At 57.7% G+C, this 22,796-nt stretch overlaps 1 protein-coding gene across 1 annotated transcript in view; it reads right to left on the bottom strand.

The window, feature by feature from the left end:
• The window catches only part of LOC104350293 (opioid-binding protein/cell adhesion molecule homolog), a 285,972-nt gene that overhangs the window by 4,615 nt on the left and 258,561 nt on the right, over positions 1–22,796 (bottom strand). The window contains exons 3-7 of the mRNA XM_086476882.1: positions 9,817–10,049; positions 7,869–7,994; positions 7,478–7,612; positions 7,277–7,397; positions 6,780–6,931 (exon numbers count right to left, since the gene is read on the bottom strand). Of these exons, the coding sequence (XP_086333008.1) occupies positions 6,780–6,931; positions 7,277–7,397; positions 7,478–7,612; positions 7,869–7,994; positions 9,817–10,049 (767 nt within the window). The remainder of the gene's footprint in view (positions 1–6,779; positions 6,932–7,276; positions 7,398–7,477; positions 7,613–7,868; positions 7,995–9,816; positions 10,050–22,796) is intronic.

Below are 22,796 nucleotides of genomic sequence, written 5' to 3'. Positions count from 1 at the left end.
TCTGATTATACTGCTAAAATAAGTTTGTTTTTGGTAAATGACCATATATAACATATAATCTGTATTGCCAACATTGTGAGTGTACCCCTGTAAAATTCCAGACCTAAGTTACTTGTTTCCCAGTTATCTTTTGTTCTTTAGAAACAAGGATAATGTGTTCTAGTCCAAGATATTTGCAAGATGGGATTTATTACGGTACCCACGGTGTACAATCTTTCTGAATAGTGACCAAAATGTTGCATGAAATCATTACATTTAAACCGTTAGACCTGTGTGGATGTTGTGAAATCTGTAAGCGTAGAAACCTCAGCAGGTGATTGCGGTTTGCAAACTAGACAAACCTGAAACCTGTTATGCACCAGTGATGCTGTTTGAAAACCCCCTTACCCCTCTTACTCTGATTTTCATATCAAGATTTCATATTAGTACATATTAGTAAGGATGACTAGTAATAATTTTTGATAGTTCATTCTCAAATAGAATAAATGATTACATACAAAAGAAAATCTGTATTCCTTATGTTGATACTATACTGCTGTAAAATTCCAGCCCTAAGGTATTGATTAACCCATGATCTGTTAGTGGTTAGAAACAAGGACAGTCTCTTGTAGTCCAAAATGGCTGCAAGATAGGATTTGTGATGGTACCCATTGTGTATAATCTCTGAATCATGACCAAACCAGGTGTGAGCCAAGGACAAGTTCCCTGACCATATTGGGTCAATTTGGGGAGTGGTCGAGGCCTCTGACTCACAGACCACCTACCCAAAGGATACCCCCTACTCACAAGGGAACAACAGACAACTAAGACAGAGGCGGCGCGCTACTTTTTGCTTCAGAAACAAGAGCAGAAGAACCAATCATCGAGACAATGAGGATGGATGAATTTAGTGTATGAATATCTGTTGATTGCAACATGCAGGGGGACATCTGTGGGAAGGACCCCATGAGCATCGTTGTTAAAGGACATCTCTACCTTTCTAACTTTCTGTAGGTAAGGTTTTTTCTTACCCACTGCAGATCTGCAACACAAGTAGGTAAGAGTCAAGAGCCTAGGAGCCAAGGCCATGTTCCGTGAGTAAACATGGTCAATTCGAGGAATGGTCGAGGCCTCTGACTCACAGACCACCTACCCAAAGGATACCCCCTACTCACAAGGGAACCACAGAAGACTAACACTGAGCCTGCAGCCTAATTGCCATCAGAAGTGAGAAAACAAACCATCAGTGAGAGGATGCAATTAAGTATGTATTGTATAAATTACCTATGTATCCATTTAATGTATAAATCTCTGTTGATTGCACTGTGCAGGGGGACAGCTTTGGGAAGGACCCCATGTCCCTGGTGCGCATCGTTATTAGAGGACATCTCTACCTGTGTAACTTGGTGTAGGTTTTTTCTTACCCACTGCAGATTTGCAACAGAAGCAGGTGGGAGCCAAGGACAAGTTCCCTGACCATACTGGATCAATTTGAGGAGTGGTTGAGATCTCAGACTCACAGACCACCTACCCAAAGGATACCCCCTACTCACAAGGGAACCACAGAAGACTAACACTGAGCCTGCAGCCTAATTGCCATCAGAAGTGAGAAAACAAACAATCACCGAGAGGATGCAATTAAGTATGTATTGTATAAATTACCTATGTATCCATTTAATGTATAAATCTCTGTTGATTGCACTGTGCAGGGGGACAGCTTTTGGAAGGACCCCATGTTCCTGGTGCGTGTGGTTACTAAAGGACATCTCTGCCCATCTAACTCTGTGTAGGTAAGTTTTCCTTACCCACTGCAGATCTGCAACAAAAGCAGGTGTGAGCCAAGAACAAGTTCCCTGACCAAACAGGGTCAATGAGAGCAGTGGTAGAGGCCTCTGACTCACAGAACCCCTACCCAAATGATAGCCCCTACTCACAAGGGAACAACAGAAGACTACGACACAGGCAGCAAGCTACTTTTTGCTTCACAAGCAAGAGGAGGAGAACCAATCATCGAGACAACGAGTATGGATGAATTTAAGGTATGAATCTCTGATTGCAAGGTGCAGGGGGACAGCTTTAGGAAGGACCCCATGAGCATCGTTGTTAAACAACATCTCTGCCCATCTAACTCTGTGTAGGTAAGGTTTTTTTCTTACCCACTGCAGATCTGCAACACAAGTAGGTAAGAGTCAAGAGCCTAGGAGCCAAGGCCATGTTCCGTGAGTAAACGTGGTCAATTCAAGGAGTGCTCAAGGCCTCGGCCTCCCGGACCGCCTACCCAAATGATACCCCCTACTCACAAGGGAACCACAGAAGACTAACACTGAGCCTGCAGCCTAATTGCCATCAGAAGTGAGAAAAGAACCAATCATTGAGACAATGCAATTAAGTATGTATTGTATAAATTACCTATGTATCCATTTAATGTATAAATCTCTGTTGATTGCAGGGTGCAGGGGGACAGCTTTAGGAAGGACCCCATGTTCCTGGTGTGCGTCGTTACTAAAGGACATCTCTGCCCATCTAACTCTGTGTAGGTAAGTTTTCCTTACCCACTGCAGATCTGCAACAAAAGCAGGTGCGAGCCAAGGACAAGTTCCCTGACCAAACAGGGTCAATTTGAGGAGCGGTCATGAACTCCAACTCACGGACCCCTTACCCAAACGATAGCCCCTACTCACAAGGGAACAACAGACAACTAGGACACAGCCAGCGCACTACTTTTTGCTTCATAAGCAAGAGGAGAAGAACCAATCACTGAGACAATGAGTATGGATGAATTTAAGGTATGAATCTCTGTTGATTGCAACACACAGGGGGACAGCCGTGGGAAGGACCCCATGCGCCCTATCCCCATGGATAATAAAGTATGTCTCTACCTGTCTAACTTGGTGTAGATCAGTTCTTCTTTTACCACTGCGGCTTTGCTACACGGACAGGCCGTGTGCTACATGAACAAACACTAGATTGCAAAGGGGAGGAGGGCACAGCTATCTCCATCCCCCCATGACAGAGCGCAGCGCTGGGCCAGGCACCAAAACGCACCCAAAGCCACCCTCCCAAGCCCAGCGATGGCCTCCCCCGACTGTGCACTGAACGCTCTCCCATCCATGACAGAGAGAGACATGGCCACTCCCGTCCTGAGCCAGAAAGGGACAGGCAGAGGGCACGAGCCAACAGCAGGCGTGCCAGAGCTCTCCTACTGGTCAGGGACACAGAAACACAACAGCCACCCGTACCGCGCTGGTACAGTCCCATTTTAGTGCCTTGCAAGGCTCACGAGAGCCCCAGGCTCTGCTCTCCAACCACTCCCCAGCATGTGTCCCCCCCTCACCTTTAAACAGCCACCTGCCCCCAGACCCACCCACCAACTGGGCCCCCCAACCCCACCACAAGCAGGGGCCTCCCTCCCAGCCACGCAGGACACCTTGACCCCTCTCAAGCTCAACCCCATCCCACAGCGCACCCACCCCTACACCCAGTACTCCCCAGGAGAGAGGCCCACACCAGCAGGCACGGCCCCAAAGAACCCCGAGACGCGAGCCTGCCTCCATGGCCCTACAGCAGCACAGCGGCAGGCCCCATCACACCACATGCCCACCCTTCCCGGCACCGATCCGGACTCCCACGCAAAGGGCCACACGGACACAGGGGTGGCCCACCCTGGCATGTCTCAACCCACACAACCCAATCCCTTTCCTTCTGGCCTCCCACTCATAACTACCTTTAGCACTTAACCTCCTTTTCTGGCCTCAGGCACAACTAATGCAACCACTCCCTTCCCACTCATTACAGAAAGACACCACGCCACCATCCGCAGGGACCAACGTGACGGACAGGAGGCAGAGGGGGACAATGGCACACACCAGGCAAAAACCCCCCACCCCAGCTACACAGCTCCAGAACGCTCCACAGGACACAACGGCACCAAATACGGCACCCCGGTTTGGAGCCGAACAATATGACACAGGTCACTCAAACAACTAGCAGGCCAGGCAAATGAACAGAGCCCACGAGAGAGGGACGCCGCAACCCAACAGCCAGGGGACTGAGAAGCAACCGACCGAACCCACCCGCTCCCTCGCCGCTGGAGAGGACGACACCCCCAAACCCATCTTTCACGTTACCCTGCTGCTTCCCAGCATAGACCCTACCAGGAGACATGAGCATTCACCACAAGACATTACAAGAAAGAAAGACACCACCCTAGATGAAACCAATGAGGATCCCCACCCAAGAGGATCGCTCAGGGCACAGCAGCTCCTTACGACACCCTACAACACACCGCACGGCAACCACGAGCCACCCCGTACCCCCACTGCACAAAAGCACAGTGGGACGAAGAACCCAACATACCCAAACACACTAGAGCGACACAGCACAGGGGACACCGACACCTACAAACACACCCCTGCACCTTACACCCCACCCACAACAGAACAGGTACACCCAAACACACAGCACCCCCCAAGCAGTCCACTTCAGTACGCCCGTCTAAGCCTCAAAATGCCAGCTGCTCCAACAGGATGTCGCGGGAGACCATCTCGCACACCTTTACTGAAGTCTAGGGAGACAACACCCACAGCTTTTCCCTCGCCCCCTACGTGGGTCACCCGATCGTAGAAGATCAGGGTGATCGAACGGACCTGCCTCGCACGAACCCGTGCAGGCAGGGCCCGATTCCCTGGATGTCCTGCACTTGCTGCGTGAGCGCCCCTAAAATGAGCCGCTCCTTAAACTCGCCCGGGACTGAGGTCGGGCCAACAGGCCCCCGGTTCCCCAGATCCTCCTCTTGGCCCTTCTTGTAGACGGGCATCCCATTGCCGAGGCTCCAGTCTTCCGGGACCTCTCCCCTTCACCGGCACTGCCGGTGAATGAATGACGGAGAGCGGCTCGGCGGGTTCCTCCGCCGGCTCCCTCGGTATTCTGGGGCATGTTTCATCCGGCCCCATACTCTTCAGAGTATCTAACGGGCATAGTGGCTCATGAACTACTACTCCCTGGATGATGAAGGGCTCCTCCTGGTCTCCACCCGTATCCTCCAGCTCAGGGGGCCAATTACCTTGGGGGTAACTAGTCGAACTACTAAAGACAGAGGCAAAAACCACATGAGGTACCTCAGCCTATTCCTCATCCTCGAAGACAATGCTCCCCCTCGCATCCAATAAAGGATGGAGATTCTCCCTGGCTCCATTTCTATTGTAAACGCCTTTGTAAAAACACCTCCTGTTCCCTCTTGCGACAGGGGCCAGACTGAGTTCAAACTGGGCTTTTGCCTTCCTACTGTTCATTCCACAGGACCTACCCAAACTCCTGTACATTTCTAGAGTACCCACACGACTCTATGAGCACCAGACTCGCCGAAGCCCCACGACTACCGCCGAGGACGTGCGCCGCACTCCGCCCCAAAAACCCGGCGCCCTCCGGGCCGTGACGCCACCCACGGGAAAGACGACCGACACGCCTCGATGTCCTCGAGCTGCACGCCGGACGCCCGCTGGCACCACTGCCTCCCCATCAATCCCCACCACACATCACTATCCCAAACAGACAGGGGAAGCCCCCGTCCCCTCCGAGGCACGTACCCCTGTGACGGCACAACGCTCAGCCTTTGCCATCCTCCCCGACGCCGCCAAGGCCCGAGAGAGCGCTCGGCTCGCTCTCTGCTCGCTCTCCACCCCACTCCGTCCTCACCCTCATGCCCTAGCCATACCAGGGGAAGGCCAGCTCCCCCTAACTGTCCTCGGCCCGTGCCGGCCCCCAGGACACACCACACCTAAAGAGCGCCTTGCCCCAAGCCCAGCCATCCGGTCCACCCTTCCTCAAACACTAATATAATCATTGGTTATCTTACTGATCAACATCCCTGATCTACAAATTAGGATGGGGAGGATGTGAGGGTCTGCACCTTAACATTCCTTAGTTTCTCTGGTTTCATCACGTAAGATAAGAAGGCACGTCAATAACGTGCACTTTCACTCCCTGTACCTGTCTCCCTGCCTCCCTGTTCTGTGTTCTGGACAATTTCACCATCTGCAGCAGCTTTAGCTTTGACCACCTTCGTGAGGCCTGCAGCTGCTGTCTCTGGGCATAAGTGAGGTTTTATATATTTCTTACTATCCTGTAAACTGATCGAATTAATACAAAACTTTAGTTATCCATTAAAGCAATAAGTTGTTCATTAAAAGCAGTTAGTTATCAATGAAAAGTAATTATCTATTCAAAATCCAAACCTGATTATAACACTGTCACCACCAAAATAGCCCCGACATCCACCACAAAGGGTCTCGCATCAGCCCTCGACACCTACCTCACCCAGCTAGCCGCGGCCGGTACGCCGCAACTACCGTCGGTAGGACCGCCGCTGGGACGCCCAGGAAAAATCCCACGCCGTGCGCCCGAAATGCGCGCTCACCTGGCCTGGGCCCCCTCCTCAGCCCTGCGCTCCAGCGATGCCTTCGGCTCGCCGGGTAGCCTCTTCTCCACCCGCCGACCGGCGCTGCGGCGCGCCCCTAAACACCCGTGAGCCCGCGACCGCCGTGCCCGCCACCGACCACCACCCGGCTGCGCGTGCCCGCTCGGGCCCACGCTCCTCCGACCATCGGACGCAGGCTCTCTCTTCAGGACCTCGACGCGCTCAACTCATAACATTGAGCATCATCATACACAGCCAGCTCTGCTCGGTCGCCCGCCTCGCCGCCTCCTCTCCCGCCTCCTCCTCTTCTTCTTCCGCCTCCTCCTCCTCCTCCTCCAGCTCCTCCGCCTCCAGGTACCTTGCTGCAAAAAAACACGGCACCTACCGTACAGGATGATGCTGGCATTGGTGTTACCCAGCTTGTTCGTAGCCACGCACGTGTAGTTGCCGTAGTCCTTCTCAGAGACGTTGAAAAAGGTCAGGGTCGACAGGCGGCCCTTGCTCTCGATCCGCACGCCCTCCAGCCCATTCGCTAACCTACGGCGAGACGCGGACGTCAGCCCTCCGAGACGCGTCTCGCCCCCCTCCCTCGCCACCGACTCTACACCGCGCCCCCACTCCCCCCATCCCAACAACACGACTCTGTTGGCCCGAAACCCCACCCCGCTCTCCCCGCCCGCACGGCCCTCGTCGACCCCCCTCGAGCCCCCAGTGCCATCCGACAAACGAACACCCCTCAAACCCCCTCGGCTCGGTTCTCAAACACACCACGACGATTCGACCCCGGCCTGCCTCCCCCTCCTCGCCTCGTCCATCTCCAGCCCCGGCGCACGAGAGGTCGCCACCCAGCCTGCCCCCACCTCCCCCGCCGTGCCCTCTCACCTGGTGTCCTCCTTGAACCACTGAAACTCCGCCACGGGGACGGCCGAGGCCTCGCACTGCAGGATGCCCTTCTGGCCCACCGAGGCGCCCGTGTTCTTGGCGTTCGAAATGTACGGCGGGTCTGCGGAGACGCCGTGCCGCGTCAGACCGGGCTCCGCGGCCACCCCTCCCCACCCCGACTCCCCCATCCCTCACGCTCACAGTTGACAGTGACTTTCACTTTCCGCACGTCCGGGACGGCCACGTCGTTGACGGCGCTGCACTCGTACTCCCCGGACTGCTCCCGCGTGATGCCCGTGATCTCCAGGTACTCGTCCTCGCTCGCAAAGCCCGGCCCTGCGAGACGTCCCAAACGCGGGCCGCCGTCACCCTTTGACCAGGGTTCTTACAACAGCACTTCGCAAGCACCCTCGCCCTCATACCGGGACGCTCCGAAGAGCCTGCGGCCCCACCCTCCACGACAGACTCCGGCGCAACCCGGGCCACCTCCCTGCCGCTCCGTCCGACTCTACGGGGACGTCCGTCCCTCCCGCACGACATCCCTCCTCGTACCCGGGCGGCCCGTCCCCCTGGTTCACGGGGGCGATCTCACCTTTGCCGGAGAGATGCCGCCATGTGACGGTGGGCTCCGGTCTCCCGAAGGCCAGGCACATGAGGGTCACGCTGCTGCCCTCGTTCACGGTGATGTCCGATGAGATGTTGACAATCTGCGGGGGAACTGCAAGATACAAAGGACGGCAAAGCCCCGGTGAACGTGCCGGCTCGCCGGGCCCCACCAGGCACGACGCTCCCGCGCCGCCGGGAAACCCCTGCTGCCTGCCCTTTTCCTCCAGGTTTCCTTCCTGCCTCAAGACGGGGAAGGCGATAAAACCAAACCTCAGATGGTATTACCTACTGCGTAAGCACCTGCCAGTAAATTTATGAACAATTAGGAAGCGAGAGTGCTTCCCAGGGAGCTATTTGTGCACGCACTCCAACGTTCTTTAGGTTCCAAAATACAATGGGGAAACAACTTCTCCGGTTCTCCTCTCGCTTCCCCATTTTCACTTTTGGCCGTGATGAATCGGCTGCCGCCACGCTTTCGTTCCGTCGCCTCCCGGTCCCCGCGCCTCTGCCGGCTCCGCTCCCGCCGGCTCCTTTTCGTCGCCTTTAAGAAAGAACCCTTGACGCCGGGAGCCCGAAGACTCTCTCGAGGGGCTCCTCGTCCTACCCCGTCACAGAATCACAGAATGTTAGGGGTCAGAAGCGACCTCCAAAGACCACCTAGTCCAAGCCCCCCTGCCAGAGCAGGACCACCTAGAGTAGGTCACACAGGAACGCGTCCAGACGCAGACAATCTCTTCGCTTGCACCCACCCAAGGGCGGGGATCGCCTACGGCACGGGCCCCGCTCCCAAAAAAGGGGAGAGGCGAGCGGACGCTGAGCGCCGCTGCCGGTTCGCCTAATTTCACTAGTTGCAAAGCCCTCTGCTACTTCACAGGTATTGACTAGATGGATTAGCACCATTAAAGAACAGACAGGATAAACAGAGATTAAACTTTGCAGACAGACATCTCGCACGCAACTCAAAAATGGGGGGAGGGAGAGGCCTGAGGAAGGGAAACGGACGGGACGCTCTGCCTTGCGGCCCCCCGACACGCTCCTGCTCAGACCGGCCAGGAAAACCGCTCGGATGGGCGGCCACGACCGAACCCCGCCTCCTCCAAACGAGAAGGATACATAAAGACATACAGATCTACATCAGGGGCTTTGCAGAGCCGTGTCGAGGCCGAAAAATTTTTGTGGACTCGCTCATTGCTACATCAATATCCATCGGCTGTTGGAAATTAAAGGAAAGATTAGGTGCTGCTTTTATATACGCTTTATTGTATTCTGAGAGCTTTCTACTCGGCCAGATAAATCTTCTTTAAGAGCATTAGGAAACTTTCATTATCTTTATCTAACCTGAACTAACAGTAACTCTGAAAAATTAATCTAGAGACCGGAAAAAAGCCGGCAGTCGGCGCAAAGCCGCGAGGATCCGGAGGCGGAGTCCACCGGCACACTACGGGCGCCCCCGATACCCCCATCAGAGTGGCCCTCAGGAATGCTGCTGTGCGACCCGACGGCGTCCGCTCCGCCGACGCCCTCGCCTAGAAAACTCTGTGCCTACAGCCCTTCCTGGCACCGCGACGACTTCGACACGCTCACACGACCCGCCCTCTCTCCCAAAACCTCTGCGCCTCATACCTTCGGAGTCCGCTCCTCCGCCGCAGGGACGGGAGAGGGGAAAGAAACAAGCAAGAAGCCAGCCCCGATTTCGGTTTTCAGCCGTCCTCTGCTCCTCCCAATGACCTTACAACACGGCGAGGCCGAGATGACGCGAGTTCCGCCTCCTCCCTGGCTGGGAAGCGCCCGACTGCCCCCCGGTCCCCGTGCCGCTCGATCCCCGAGGCGACAGACGTCGGTCCCGTCTGTCACCGAGGCCTCCAAAGCCGTCGCGAGCCCAGACCTCCCTCCGTATCCAACGGTCAGGTTGTCGACGGTTTGTTAAAACCCACCTTGCACGATGAGATGGACGCGCGAAGTCTTGGGGTGATTGTCCGTCTGCACCGAGCAGGTGTACGGGCCCTCATCGTAGATGTCCACGTTGTGTATCTTGATGCTGTACTGGGTCTTGGTGTTGGAGAGGATGACCACCCGGTTGTCTATAGACCACTTGTCATTGCCAGCATACAGGATGGTGCTGCGGTTCAACCACGCCACTCGCGTGACCCGGTCATCCACCGTACACCTGCAAAAGACAAGACGAGAGGGTCACAACCCCTGGCACGGACCACACGGCGCCCCGTCCCGTGCCCTCTTCACCTGAGATTTCACAAAAAGGACAAATTCACCAGAAAAAAAGCCCCACCTCATCCATTTTTCATACAGAGCTGGGGAACCACCGACAACAACTCTATCACGCCGGACCCCCGCAAGCCACGCAGACTTTCCGTAGCCCCCTCTCGCCCCTCAGTGCCGCATCCCCCTCGCCGCACGCCTAGATTTTCAGACGAAGCCATAAAATGAGCTGACGTTTCGCCTTGTCGGCACGGCCTTCGAGCCACCCCTGGGGTGATGTACGTGCCCGCTGCTGGGGGACAGGGGCCGCGGCACAGGCACGGGGGGAGAGGATAAAAAGGAAAAGGGCTGCGGGCAGCGAAGCCGGGGCGCGGCGAGGAGAAGGGAACGTTTGGATAAGCGGCCGTAAATCCTACGGCTGCCTGGCAAACACAACACGCTCCTTTCCGTTATTTATTTCCTGCCTGGCTCCCACCCTCCCCGTTCCGAGACGCACGGGGGCTCTGCGGCTCCAATCCTCAGCACTGGCTCACGCTTGGCAAAGAACAGAGCGGGGAGGGGAGGGAAAGGGCATTAGGATGTTCCCAGAGAACATGGCTTTTCCATTCCATTCAACCGATTACTCTCCATTTCTTTCCTTGTGGCTTTCTCTGCCATCACCGTACCGCCCGCAGCAAAACCACCGAGCGTTCGGTTGAATTCAGAGGCCGACGTTTCTCGGGAGTTTTCCCTTCCCTCCCCCGCCCCTAGGACCACGGTAGGGGACCTCTCTCTAGGCATGAAAGCAAATGGGGAAAACCGAGCGAGGCGTTAGCTCGTGGCACTGGCGGCTTTCTGCGGCCGACAACTGAGGAAAAAAAACCCCTATATTCGATCACAGAAGTCGCGAGTCCCTCTCGGCGAGCCAATAAATTCAGAGACGGGCTGGCGGGCCGTCCCTATCCTCGTCGCCTCTCCTGCAGAGGCTTTGGGGGTGTTATACGCCTCCCTTGCCGGGCTGGCGAAGCGTCGCCTCGATCAAGGTTATTAATTGGGTGGAGGGAAGGGACAATACTCGGCATATTTCAGGGTCCCCCCCGGGCGCTCGGTTCACGGGAACGAGCTGTATATCCTCCCGCAAACGAGTAAGTACCCCCTTGCGGGAGCCGTACGTCTACGGACGCTGGGAAAGACGGAGAGCCCGCCTCGGTGCCGCCGGTGTGCCAGGAGGCCGCCCCGGCGTCCGATGAGCCCCGATGCCTGTGGCAGCGCCGGCCAGACACCAGCCAGGCGCCGGCTGACCCATCCTCCTCCTCCTCGTCGGGAAGCCGAGCCACCCCCACCCCCCGTCTTCGTTCAAATTACCTGGACGAGAGCTAAGCGCGGCCGAGTTAAGTTCGGCCCTGGGGGATTCCGGTCTAGTGGACTATTACTGCTGTCTCACTTCATTATCATGAATAATAAAGAGATACTTACACACGGCTTCTGTAAATTATTCATTGCGTGCACTGAAAAATCAGGGCAGCAATATGTAAAACAGACAACTTGCATGTCTGCGCTCATCTAAATATCCAGACTACAGCCCTGCAAGGCACCCTCGGGTCCCCTCATTACGGGGGAAGTGTAAGGATTAGGATTCGAAGCGACGGGGACGAGGAGCTCCCGCCGTCACCTGAGTGTCCGGCGCCGCCCTCAAAACCGCTCAAAACAGATGAGCGGAGGCAACTCGGAGAGTCCTTCTCGTAACCAAGCCAGGCCAAGAGCGAGGAGGCAAAGGCTCCTTCTCCCCATCCCTCGAGCTCTCTCTTTGCGTGCTGCCGCTCCATAGCTAATTTGGCACCAGGTCCCTCGGGCTCTACTCGCTTAGCCTCGCGCCTCTCTCCGCCGAAGCCCGGCGGGGAGGCGCCGGACAAACCGCCCTCCTTCCAAAAAGCCGGCCCTCCTGCACCTCTTAGCCACGTGTCAGAGCAGCTGCCAGCAGAAAAGCCGCCGTCCGTCGGCCACAACGGAGAGCGCGGCGTTTCCAGAGGCACCGTCTTGCCCGCCGCGAGTTTTCCCACGCCCTGGGACCTGACGCTTCGCAGCCACACTCTGACCGACACCCCGACGGCTTCTTTACCCGCCCGCGCTCCCTCATCCGCCAAGCCGTCTTTACTACCTATTTCTGACGGACCGGGATTATGATAATGTCCCCAGTAAGCAAACAGGTAAAGCGACTTCCGCGAAGTGTTCCGCTACAGCACACAAGCTCTGACAAAGCTGGATAATAAAGTGGGCCGCCAGGTTTTCCCAGCAAGGGATCCAACTAAGCACAAAGACAAACCCCCATTAACGGTCTCCTGAAGGCGCCGTATCCATCTCCAGAAGAAAACCTGCCTCACGAGGCCAGAGGCAACAAAAGACAATAAAGCGACCGTCAGACGGGAGGGAAATAAACCCATCCTGGCTCTGCAGTTCACCCAGAGAAAACCCATCGGCGAGGCAGGGGACTATCTCGGGACCGATACCATCGGCCCAAACCCAAGCCCCCGGCACCCACCTCCTCTCGGCTCCCCCCCTGCGGTGCTTCTTCGTGCAACGTGGCCCGTCGTCGTGCATCCCGCTTAGAGCCTCGCCGCCTTCGAGCGCTGACTTTTCACCCTCTGCATCCCTTCGGCTGCCTCCCACCAGGGACATTCTCCACCAGAGCGGCTCGCCGGGGAGCCTTGGATGCTGGGTCTCACACCAGCTCCAGCTCCCCCCGACGCTCATGCTGATACGAACGGCCCCTCGGGTGACGAACCCGAACGCAGCGGGGCGATGAGACGCATGAGGGAGGAAGCTGGGGGCGGCGGCGCTGCGCCGCTTCCCCTCTAATGGCCCCTATTCCTCATCCTTAAATGCTAATTCTGAGGTTTGCCAAGGAATTAGTTCACTTAACATCAACGACACAGTTAAGTCCGCCGCCATGCTCTTCACGTTCGGTGGTGCCAAGCGACCGTCTCCGTCCTCCCAGACCGATTAAGAGAGCGCTCCACGCCGCTCCCAGAGCAAGCTCCTGACCGGCCCCACCAGTGACTCTGACAGCACTTCTCCTACATGTGGGACGTGACGTTAACGCCCACCGCCTTCAACCCTCACCAAGCCCGGGGGTAGGGGACCGCCCCAGCCCTCGACGGCTGCCCCGTAGCGAGAGAAATACGGTGTCTGGGGTCAGCACCCATTTTCCAGCACCGGTTTGGAGGAATAAGCGGCAGGCCAAGTGTCACCAGCACACGGCGCGTCTCCCAAACCCCTCTCTGTGGGTGCAAAATATCCCGACTGATGGGATGCTCGGGACCCCACAATGTTGACGCGCAACCCGAGCGGTCCGGGAGCCTGGCTCGCACCCGTGGGGCCGAGAACGCTCCCGATCCCCAGCCAAGCCGCTCGGCTCAGACGAGATGCTCATCTTTGCAACACCCCAAACCCCTCACGCTCCCTTTGGCAAAGCAACAGCCCTCTACTTCTACAGTCCTTCAAACCCACACCGCTTTTCTCTCCCGTAGGCAACACACCTCAACAGGTGATGGACAGCGATGCCGAAAGGGGTCTCGAACCGGCCTGCCAACCCGCTTTTTGACGGCTCAAATAGCTCCCCCGGATCGGGAGCGACTCCCCTGCACAGCGACGGGGAGGCGCGTCACCCTGGGAAGTTTACATCCTAAAGCACCCTTCACAGGGGCCAGCAAACACCCCGGCACCCTGGCCTGGGAGAAAAAATTCTGAATTCCATTGTCAGGAGACTCCCAACGAGATTCCCGGTACCCGCCCCAGCTCCAGAGCGAACGGGCTCCAAATGCATTCATTCCAAGCAGCTGGAGCAAAGGCAGAGGAGATTTATTTGTAATCATCGGAAATAAACACACTTCCTCAGAAGTAAACACAAAAGAACAGAACCTGGCTGGGCTCCCGCTTCGTTACAGATGCAAATTAGAGGCAGGCCGTCAAAACGCCGCGGCTCCTCTAATCCTCTCCCAACGACGCGAACCCTCGCCTGAGCCACGGCTACAATGGCGTCCGTGGGGCGTGACGGCGGGTCTGGCTCCGTACCTCCCCGCAGGCGGGACTGCGCCTCCCCAGTTTCCGTCACCGTCATCCCTGACACTGACTCTTGGCGCGGAAAGCGGGACAGGGACGGATCCGTCACCGCATCCGAGCCCCCCACGGGAAGGCACAGAGCGCGGGGTGGGCGGGGAGCACGGCCGGCCGACGCCGCTCTCCCTTTCCCCGTAGCGTCCCTCCCTCCACACCGTACGCCAGTCGCCCCAAATTCCCCCCGCAAATCCAGGTGCCACAGGCTCTCGCTCGCTGCAAGCTTAATTAATTGCCTGGCCCCGCCGCTACCGCGCCGCTCCGATTCCCCGAGCGCTCCCGGTGCTCTTCATACAAGGCCCGGACCGTCAGCAACCCCTTCCCTGTTGAACGCCCCCTCCCTGGAGTCCTTCAGACGCCAGGGGCTCGTCGGGGAGGGTTTCTCCCCGCCGGTTCCCCTGCGGCGGCTGTTCGCCTGCCTGCTCCCGACGGGCGAAATAGAAGCCGATCCCCATGAAAAACCAAAGCCCAACTTCATACCTTAGAGGTTGCTAAATATAAAACACCCATCTGCAAAGACAATAAGCCTGTGAGGGCAGGGGCGGTCAAGTAGCTCCTTTTCAGCTAGTTTAGCAGAGTTTTGGTCCATGACTGCAGCCCCCAGACATCAGAATGAGAACAAGATGATGAGGAAGGCGGGGAAGCTGTCCGCGCGAGGCCTCACAAAGCGAGAGCGAACGCGGTCCGTGCGGCCCTCGAGGGGGCCACGCCGCCCGCGACGCCGCTGGCCGCTTCACCCCCGGCATTCGTGGGGCTTCAGGTGGCCTCTGCGACAAGCCAGGGAAGCAAAGCTCGAGGTCGCCACCTCAAAGGGACTCGCCTTGCGCATGCGCCCCGGTCTGGGAACCACGGACCCAGGTACCGCTGCGGGCGGCACGGCACGACGGCCGATGCGGACAGCTTGGAAACGGATCGTGGTTTGCACGGAGAAGGGACGCGAGGCGAGATGCTGCCTGGCGCCCCCCCGCTGCCGCTACCTGACCGCATCTTCTCCTCAAATTCGTTCATGGGATTTTCTGAATTAATACTCCACAGGGAGCAAATGCAGATGCCCGAGACCCGACGGCCATCAGCTGCTATTAGCCGCAGAGAAATCTTCCTAAGGAAATAGGAGGCGGCAGCAAAAGAAACACAGCAGGAGGCCTTTGGACAGAGATAATCAATGGGGATGTTTATAGAGCGGGGGGCAGTTAAGTGCGAACACCAGAGTCAGTCGATGCTGGCGGCCACACCCCGGGCTCGCAAAGAGAGACAAAAATGAAGGTGTCAAGCAAGGGCAGTTGGTCGAGGAAAAACCACGGGCATCGGAAAAAGCACGGCAAGGCATCTGTTCCTGACCCAAAACGGTTCCTAAGCGATCGAGTCCTCTCCCCGAAGTCAGGTCCCAGATGCAGCCAGGCACCTAGTTCCAACTCACTCATGGCCACGGGGCTATCCTGCGGTTTGAAGAAGGCCGGGACGCCTTTCCGGCTCCTCTCCAGAGGGACGACCGACATCCACCGGCAGTTACCGTCAAAGCGTGGCCACTCGCACCAGGAAACATTGGCAGAGCGCCGTCTTCTCGCCAAGGAAGCCCTCTTCCCGCCCACCCTACGCCGGAGCTCTGGCCTACCTCCCGGCAGGGAAGGAAAGACCCAACAAAAAACACCCGCCAACGCTGTGGCCGCCATCCGAAAGTGCCGACGAAGGGACCCGACCCGGCAAACCCCCCCCACCGCTCTCGGCATGCTGGCGTCAGCAGAGCCCCGCGCCTCAGTCGGCGCCCATGTACGCAGTCAATCAGCGCTAATCTCACACAATGCGGCATCTGCGCCCCGTCTGATTTCTAGTGTTCTTCAATCAGAGTTCATTGCCGGCGCTGCTAGCAGACCCAAACTGTCCTCTGTGCCTGCTGTGGGGGTTTAGGGTGGGTTTGCCCTTGCTATTGCTTTTTTTCTGGGTTGTTTTTTTTTTTTATTCCATCACCTTCCCAGACAGGGAGAGACAGAAATAACCCGTTGCGCCATCACAGCTAGCCACACAGTTCAGTACCGGTAATTACCATGCGGCCACACGAGGTTCCGCCCGCTACAATTCGGCCGTCCCGATGGGACTGGCGACAGTCCCCATCTCGGCCGGGGAAGGGGGCCGCTTTCAACCAGGGAGAGAGCGGCCACCGCTCCGGCAGCATCCCGCAGTCGCAAAAGAGGAAAGGATGCCGGCAGCCGGATTACAACACCGGCCAGGGCGCGCCTGCGCCGGGAGCTCCCGTACAGCCGGGGGCAGAGCGGGACAGAGCGGCAACGCGGCGAGGGGGACAGCAGAAGGGCGTGTGGGCAACGACCCCGAGACGGGTGCCCGGCAGAAAAAAACGGCACGTAGGGCCCTTCCGACAGCAACCCGGACGGGTCTCCGTGGCATGTGCTCCTCACGCCCTCGGTCGGTCCGTCCGGCCGTGTGGCCCTCCCCGACGGGAGTCGGTGGGGAAGCGAAGCTCTTCTCCCGACCCCCTGTTAATTACCACCAAAAATATATTTGTCACGAGACGCCCGCTCCTATCTCTGCAGCTCTTAAGGGTAATGGAGAGGTTTCAGTCTTTGGAGGATAAGTCTCAGGCTCTTGGCTGCTTGCCCGGGAGGATTATTTTACATCAGGTTGAGTTCTGTAGTAATTATCTTCAAAACAGCTGGACTGCTGGATAAACTCGCTGTATCTTAATGCACAATACAAGAGCAAATACAGAGAATTAAACTGCAATTTCAGACAGGCCTGACGGATCGGCGGAAAAAGCGCTCGCCGGCGCTTCGGAGGCCGAGGCTCGGGGCGACTCGTGCCTTCGGGCAGGGGAGGCATCTCCTCCTTTGATGTCCATTCCAGCTTCCCCAGAGAGCGAGTGAAAGGGGCAAGGAGATTCCAGATGAAGATCTATGACCCCCAAGCTCTCAGCCGAGACAAAACCCCTCCGTTTTCCGGACCCTCACGGCTGAAAAATGAAGCGGTATTTGATCCCGACGGCAAAGCTTGGCGCTTCCCAGAGCCCCAAGCCTTCGCTGAACGCTCCAACTTCCAGAGCGGCCGGCTCCACGCCGTGCCCCTCGCTGCAGTGCTGGCGAGCAGCCAGGGCGGGAAGGGCGAGGGGAGAAATGGTCCGAGTAAGCCCTCAGCCTGAGGATGTAATGGCCAACTCACAGCGATTTCACCAGCGATTAGTCAAACTAAAATAACCTGCCGCAGGAAAACCTCTACTTGCCACTGTCCCCTCTGCTCTCCACCCGCTGTTTTGCCGCCGGGACGAGGGACGGGAGTCTGCCAAATACCTCTCCCTCTCTGAGCATCGCCGAGGGCCAGGTGCCCGATCCCGGACGCCCCTGCGAGTTCCCGGGGCGGCCGAACGATTGCGTGCAATTAGGGGGTTTATTTGTTTGAGTTGTACGTGAATATACCAAATTACATTATCAGATCATAGTCCCGCTTCTGATTTATTCCTTCTTTGTTCTTCCAGTCTTCGTACATCTAAGCAATTAACCTCTCAAAGAGCTGGAGAACACATAATTATCCTCATTTGTCTAAACGTCACCAAGATGGCTGCCTTTCAATTAACCTTCTGGGAATGGAGGGAAGTTGGAGTGATACAGTGATCATTTCCAACTTCGGCGTTGGCTTTTTTTTCCCTTAAAGTAATTTAATTGAAATATTCAGATGATAAAATATAGCCAGATAACTGTTACTGCAGGTAACGGGATCAAGAGGGGGCTCGCAATCGAGAAAGAAGTCAAACGAGGTACAGTAATATTATAGCAATACGCCGCACTCGCGTCTAAAAATATCAAAGCGCTCCGCGCTTAGTAATGAAGGGAGCTTTCACGCTCCCCTGCTGGGCCACGGACCGAGACCGACGTCGCTTCGGCACGTCGCCGCTGCCGACGGGGAAACTGAGGCGGAGGCGCCAGCTCCGGCGCCCGGGAGCTCGCGGAGCCGGTCCCCGTGCGGCCGGGAGCTTCCCGGGAGCATCTCCTCTGCGGCCGGTCCTCCCGCCCGCCCCGGGGAGAAGGCGTCTCCGTGACAAAGTCAGCACGGGGGACACGGTCGCGGCCGAGCGGCTTCGGCTTTTGTTTCTTTTCGTAGTAAAGGCCCCCGTTTTGCTGAGATAGCGTCTGCCACACCGAGCGAGCGAGGGGTTTGCTCCCGCCCGCTGCCTCGCTAATCCACACGCATCGCTCGCGCCGGAAAGCGCCGGGTCAAACTTTGCGCCCGCGTGAAGGAAGACACCGGCGGCGTCTGGCGCACGCGAGTAGTATTTATACGCGCCCCCCCCGCACAGCTATATACGGAAAGCAAACGAGCAGCCTCCAAAGTCCATCGCATCTCCTCCCTGACAAGCACGGCTTCTCGATTCCTCGCTGCCCCACGGCTTCGCACCTGGCATGAAATCGAGCCCGCCAAAAAGCCTCTGGCCGAGCCGCGGTTTCCGCCTCCCGCCCCGGCGGAGCGCAGCCTACCGAGACGTGGCACGGGCTTGCCCTCCCGGCAAACTCGGTGAGCGGGGAGAGGCCGAGACGGAGCTCCCACGTAAAGGGAAACTGAGGCACCGAGAGACTGGGATGCACGGGGCTCCTTCCCTGCGTCCTTCCCTCCCGGCCTGGCGTGCCGATCGGGATTTCGGCGCCGTGCAGGCGAAGGGGGAGGAAAAGGATGGGGAAAGCGCACGGGTCACCCTTAGGGACGCCAGAAACCCGCGTCCGTCCCGGCACGTTCATCTGGAGAGATGAAGCGAGGATAACGCAATAGGCACCGAGTTTATTCTCGGCACAGGCTGACGGCGACACAATTAAAATGCGAGCCTGAGTCAAGGTACCTATCGATAAATCTTTGCTTTTGGCTCCTAGGCTTGACAGGAAGCCTATACCTGGCGTGGGGCGTTCAGACCGAGGGGGAGGCACGGATAAAGGCTCAGCTTTATGGACGGCCATTTTAATGTTTCGTTTGAGTAATGGGCCTTGCAAATTAGCACCCCAGCGGCCTGAAATACATATTTTTCCAAGGACATGCAGGCTCCCGATCCGACAGGTGATATGGGCAAACAGTCCCCGAGGGGAGCCGCGATCTCGGCGCTTCGCGGCTGCAGTCATATTTTATCCCAGCCGGGATGACGAAGAAGAAAGCAGAGAGCTCGGGGCGGCGGGGGCGGGGGTTTGTTCCAAAGGCTAGAGGAGGAAATGGAGCAGAAAACGACCCTGTGCGAGACCAGCGAGGGACTGACGAGCGGTGGCAGTGGCAGGGAGCGACCACGCAGCCTCCAGAGGGATCCCACGCTGCACCGGCAAGGCACGGCCCATCGCTGCCTCTGCCCCTCCAGGGAGCCTGGCGGTGGGGGCACACCTGGGGCACGCGTGGGCGCCCACACACAATCAAAACTACGGATTTCTGGCCCTCGCCGGAGCTCGTCTGAGCATCTGGCTCCAGCGTGAATATTCGGAAAGGCCAGAGGTGCCTTCGACGCAGCCATTTCACTAAGGAGAAGGGGGCTACGCCTGGATCATGGAGAAAAGCAAGCCTGTGGCCAGGGGTCCGGCAAGAAAGATCAACCATTCCTGCATTAACACAGAGAGAGCCATCGGGAGAACACTGAAAAACATGTGCAGCCGAACACGAGGGGGAGCTCGGGCCAGAGCGCGGCACGGAGCTGCACGTGTGGCCGGGCGGGGAGTCATCTCAGAGCTCAACACATGTGCCTGCACATCGCTCCGAGCCTCAAACCGTGAGCCGGCACCTCTAATTCCCCTCCTCGTGGCCCCCACGGCCTCCTGGAAAAAGGCACGGGGCGACGTCTCCCTGCCAGCGCGCATCCCTGTGCCCTGCCCCTCCTTGCCAGCAAAACCGTCCACACGCAGAGACGAGCACGGCCCCTGCGGAGCCAAAACGCGGCGGGTTCGGGGCGCAAGAGCCTGCCCGGCCCCCAACAACCTGCTGCCACTTGCTCATCCCTGACCTGCCGCCTTAGGAACTTATCTGGATTTCACTACAAGGACCGTAAGGGGCAGGCAGGCAGGCTCAAAAGCAAGCTCAGAGCCCAGAGCAGGAGGTCGCATCCTCGCTGCTGGCTCTCACAGCCTTTAGCTCCAGTCCAAAGCGTCCAAACGGGCTTTGGGAGCAGGCTGAGCCGCTGGGACCTCACCAAGACCCGAGCTCTGCCAAAGCCCCCCGGCGCGGCATCGTGCCGCGCCGCAGGACCGGGAGACCGACCCCTGCTCTCGGTGGGGCACGAACCAGAGCCCTGAACGACCCCGTGCCACGACGTGACGCGCCACCCGGACAACCTGGGCGCAGGGAAGCTGCACTTCAGGAGCAGGCGGCTCCGCCGGCCGCTCCCGCTCGCCCTGCCACTTTGCGGCCGTCCGAGACGCGATGCGGAGAGACAGCTCCGAACTTGCCCGGAGAAGCGGGAGTTTCCGTGCAGTACATGGAGCGCTCCCGAGGCACGGCAGAAAGCCCGCGCGCTCTTCCAGCCAGCAAAATGCTTCGGGGCAAAGGGGAAGGAGCAGCCTTTCGGACGTACCACAAGGGCTTCTCTATCCGCAGCAAGATGCTGCTATTTTATACAGCGGCATCTCCCTCCAGGCCCACGAACTCTGACCGCAGCTGACCAGGGCGAACACAACGATTTCCTCCCTTCCCTGGAGGCACGGGGCTGAGCTCTCATCAATCTCGGCCGCCCAGGGCCCCTGCGTTTCATTTCTTGCTACCCAAAACCTACAAAGAGCAGCCAGAGCCACCCCGGAGAGTTAATCCACAGTCCTGTTGCCACCCTAAGGACCCGATTCAGGGAAGCTGAGAGCCACTTCGGGAAATTCCCACAGCTTTTTTTACCCCCGATGCCGAAAAAGGGGGACGGCGATGCCGACTATTTCTGCCGCCCGCCCTTGCCTGCCTGCGGGCCCCTACGGAGCGGGGAGACGCGAGGACCGGGACGAGGCGTGCAGAACTCGTTTTCTCCTGGCAAAGCTGCCGACTCAAGGAGAAACATAAAACCCTCGATGAAGGGCTTGTCTAGTTTATTATAACATCGGCTTTAATTTATGCGCCTGCCTTTTATGATTGTTCTCTATCACTGTTCCTGAGGCTTATTTATAGAGGGCCATTAGCACAGAGAGCAAGCCCTGATGAGCGAGCATTTGCAGTGTCTGCCTGGGGACCGGGGATATAAACCGAGACGAGGAGGAGGAGGCGGCGGCGAGCTCTCGCGTGGGGCTGCGGCGCGTCCTCTGCCCGAGAGCCGAGAAGGATAATTTGATCTCAGAGCGCGATACAACTCCATTTCACGTGGCTCTCTTCGGGCAGGCTGCCGCCTCCTTCATGTGCGCTTTGCTACATTCCCGAGCCCCCGCTACGCCGCTGCAGCTTGAACTGGGAGGAGGCAGGGAACCAGCGGGCAGGCAGGGAGCCTTGGATCCTGCCATCCACCCTGAGCGCACGGAGCCTAGGGATGGATGTGGGGAAAAGCCTCTCGACAGTGTGACAGGAGAGCTGCCGGGGCGAGGAGGGGGAAGGCGACTTCGACTGCAAGCCGTCCAGGCACTCCTCCCCGCCCGCATCCCGGCCCCGTGCTCGCCTTGTCCCCTTCCATCTAAAACAAAACGCTTAGAGGGCTGCGTGAACCCCCCCGTGATAGGCAGGGGGCAGGGAGTACCGAAAACTTCACGCCACAAACTTATTCCCTTTTACGAACACTGCTCTCCAAACTCCACCACAACCCCGGCTGACAACCCTACGCCAGTAATTGGAACCGCGCCGCCCGAAACGACGGGTTAATTTTAGGCGCGAGCAAGGTCCGGCCCATCCCCAACATACACCGACGTGCAGGGAAAAACACGTTCCTTAACAACACGGCGAAGCAGGTAGGTAGGTCTGTCGGCAGATACGAGACGACACAGAAGGAATTTGTATGATCAAAGCCTTCCCATACAGTTCGCAGGTAATTTGCGACGAGAACAAAACCTTTAAATTCATCCGCTAAATTATTCACTACAAATCGTCCTCTCGGCTCCCGCGCCGGTGTCCTTCAAACTGTTCTAGATGGTGATTTTGTCCCCTCGATGCGCGGGGAGGCCTCGGGGAAGCGGCCGCGGGAAAGACGGAGCCGCCGATCCGACGCCGGCGGTTTGATTTACAGAGAGAACTGGGGAGAGGAGACAGCCGCCCTCAGGAAAAAAGAAACTTCAAACTCTAACCATCCCATCAAGGGTTTGGTGTTTTTTTTTCCCCTTTCTTTCTTGTTCTACAACAAATTCCCACTGCAGGCAGAACAGATGATGCTAAATTATTTTGGAATATGCTGAGAATGCCCTGCTTGGCCAACCGAAGCCTCATAAATCATTCCTCTTCTCCCACCCCCTTTCCCGTTCTTGATCTCTTTTTCCAGCTGTATAACAACACCAGCTCGCCGGGGAGCCCCTCGCCAGGCACCACGAGGCACGTTTCGGTCGGGCGCTGCCGAGACACGCTGCCGGAGCCCGACCTGCCGCCGAGGGGACGAGACCACGCGACCAGGAGAGACGGATGGCACCAAAACAGGAGCCACGCGGGCTGCTCACCAGGGCGCTACCTCCCAGCAAGCCGTTTCTGAGCC

The sequence above is a fragment of the Leptosomus discolor genome, chromosome 22, assembly GCF_034619465.1.
Source record: "Leptosomus discolor isolate bLepDis1 chromosome 22, bLepDis1.hap2, whole genome shotgun sequence".
Classification (NCBI taxonomy): domain Eukaryota; kingdom Metazoa; phylum Chordata; class Aves; order Leptosomiformes; family Leptosomidae; genus Leptosomus; species Leptosomus discolor.
The sequence above is the reverse complement of the archived record's forward strand: the minus strand, read 5'-3'. Positions and strand labels throughout refer to the sequence as shown.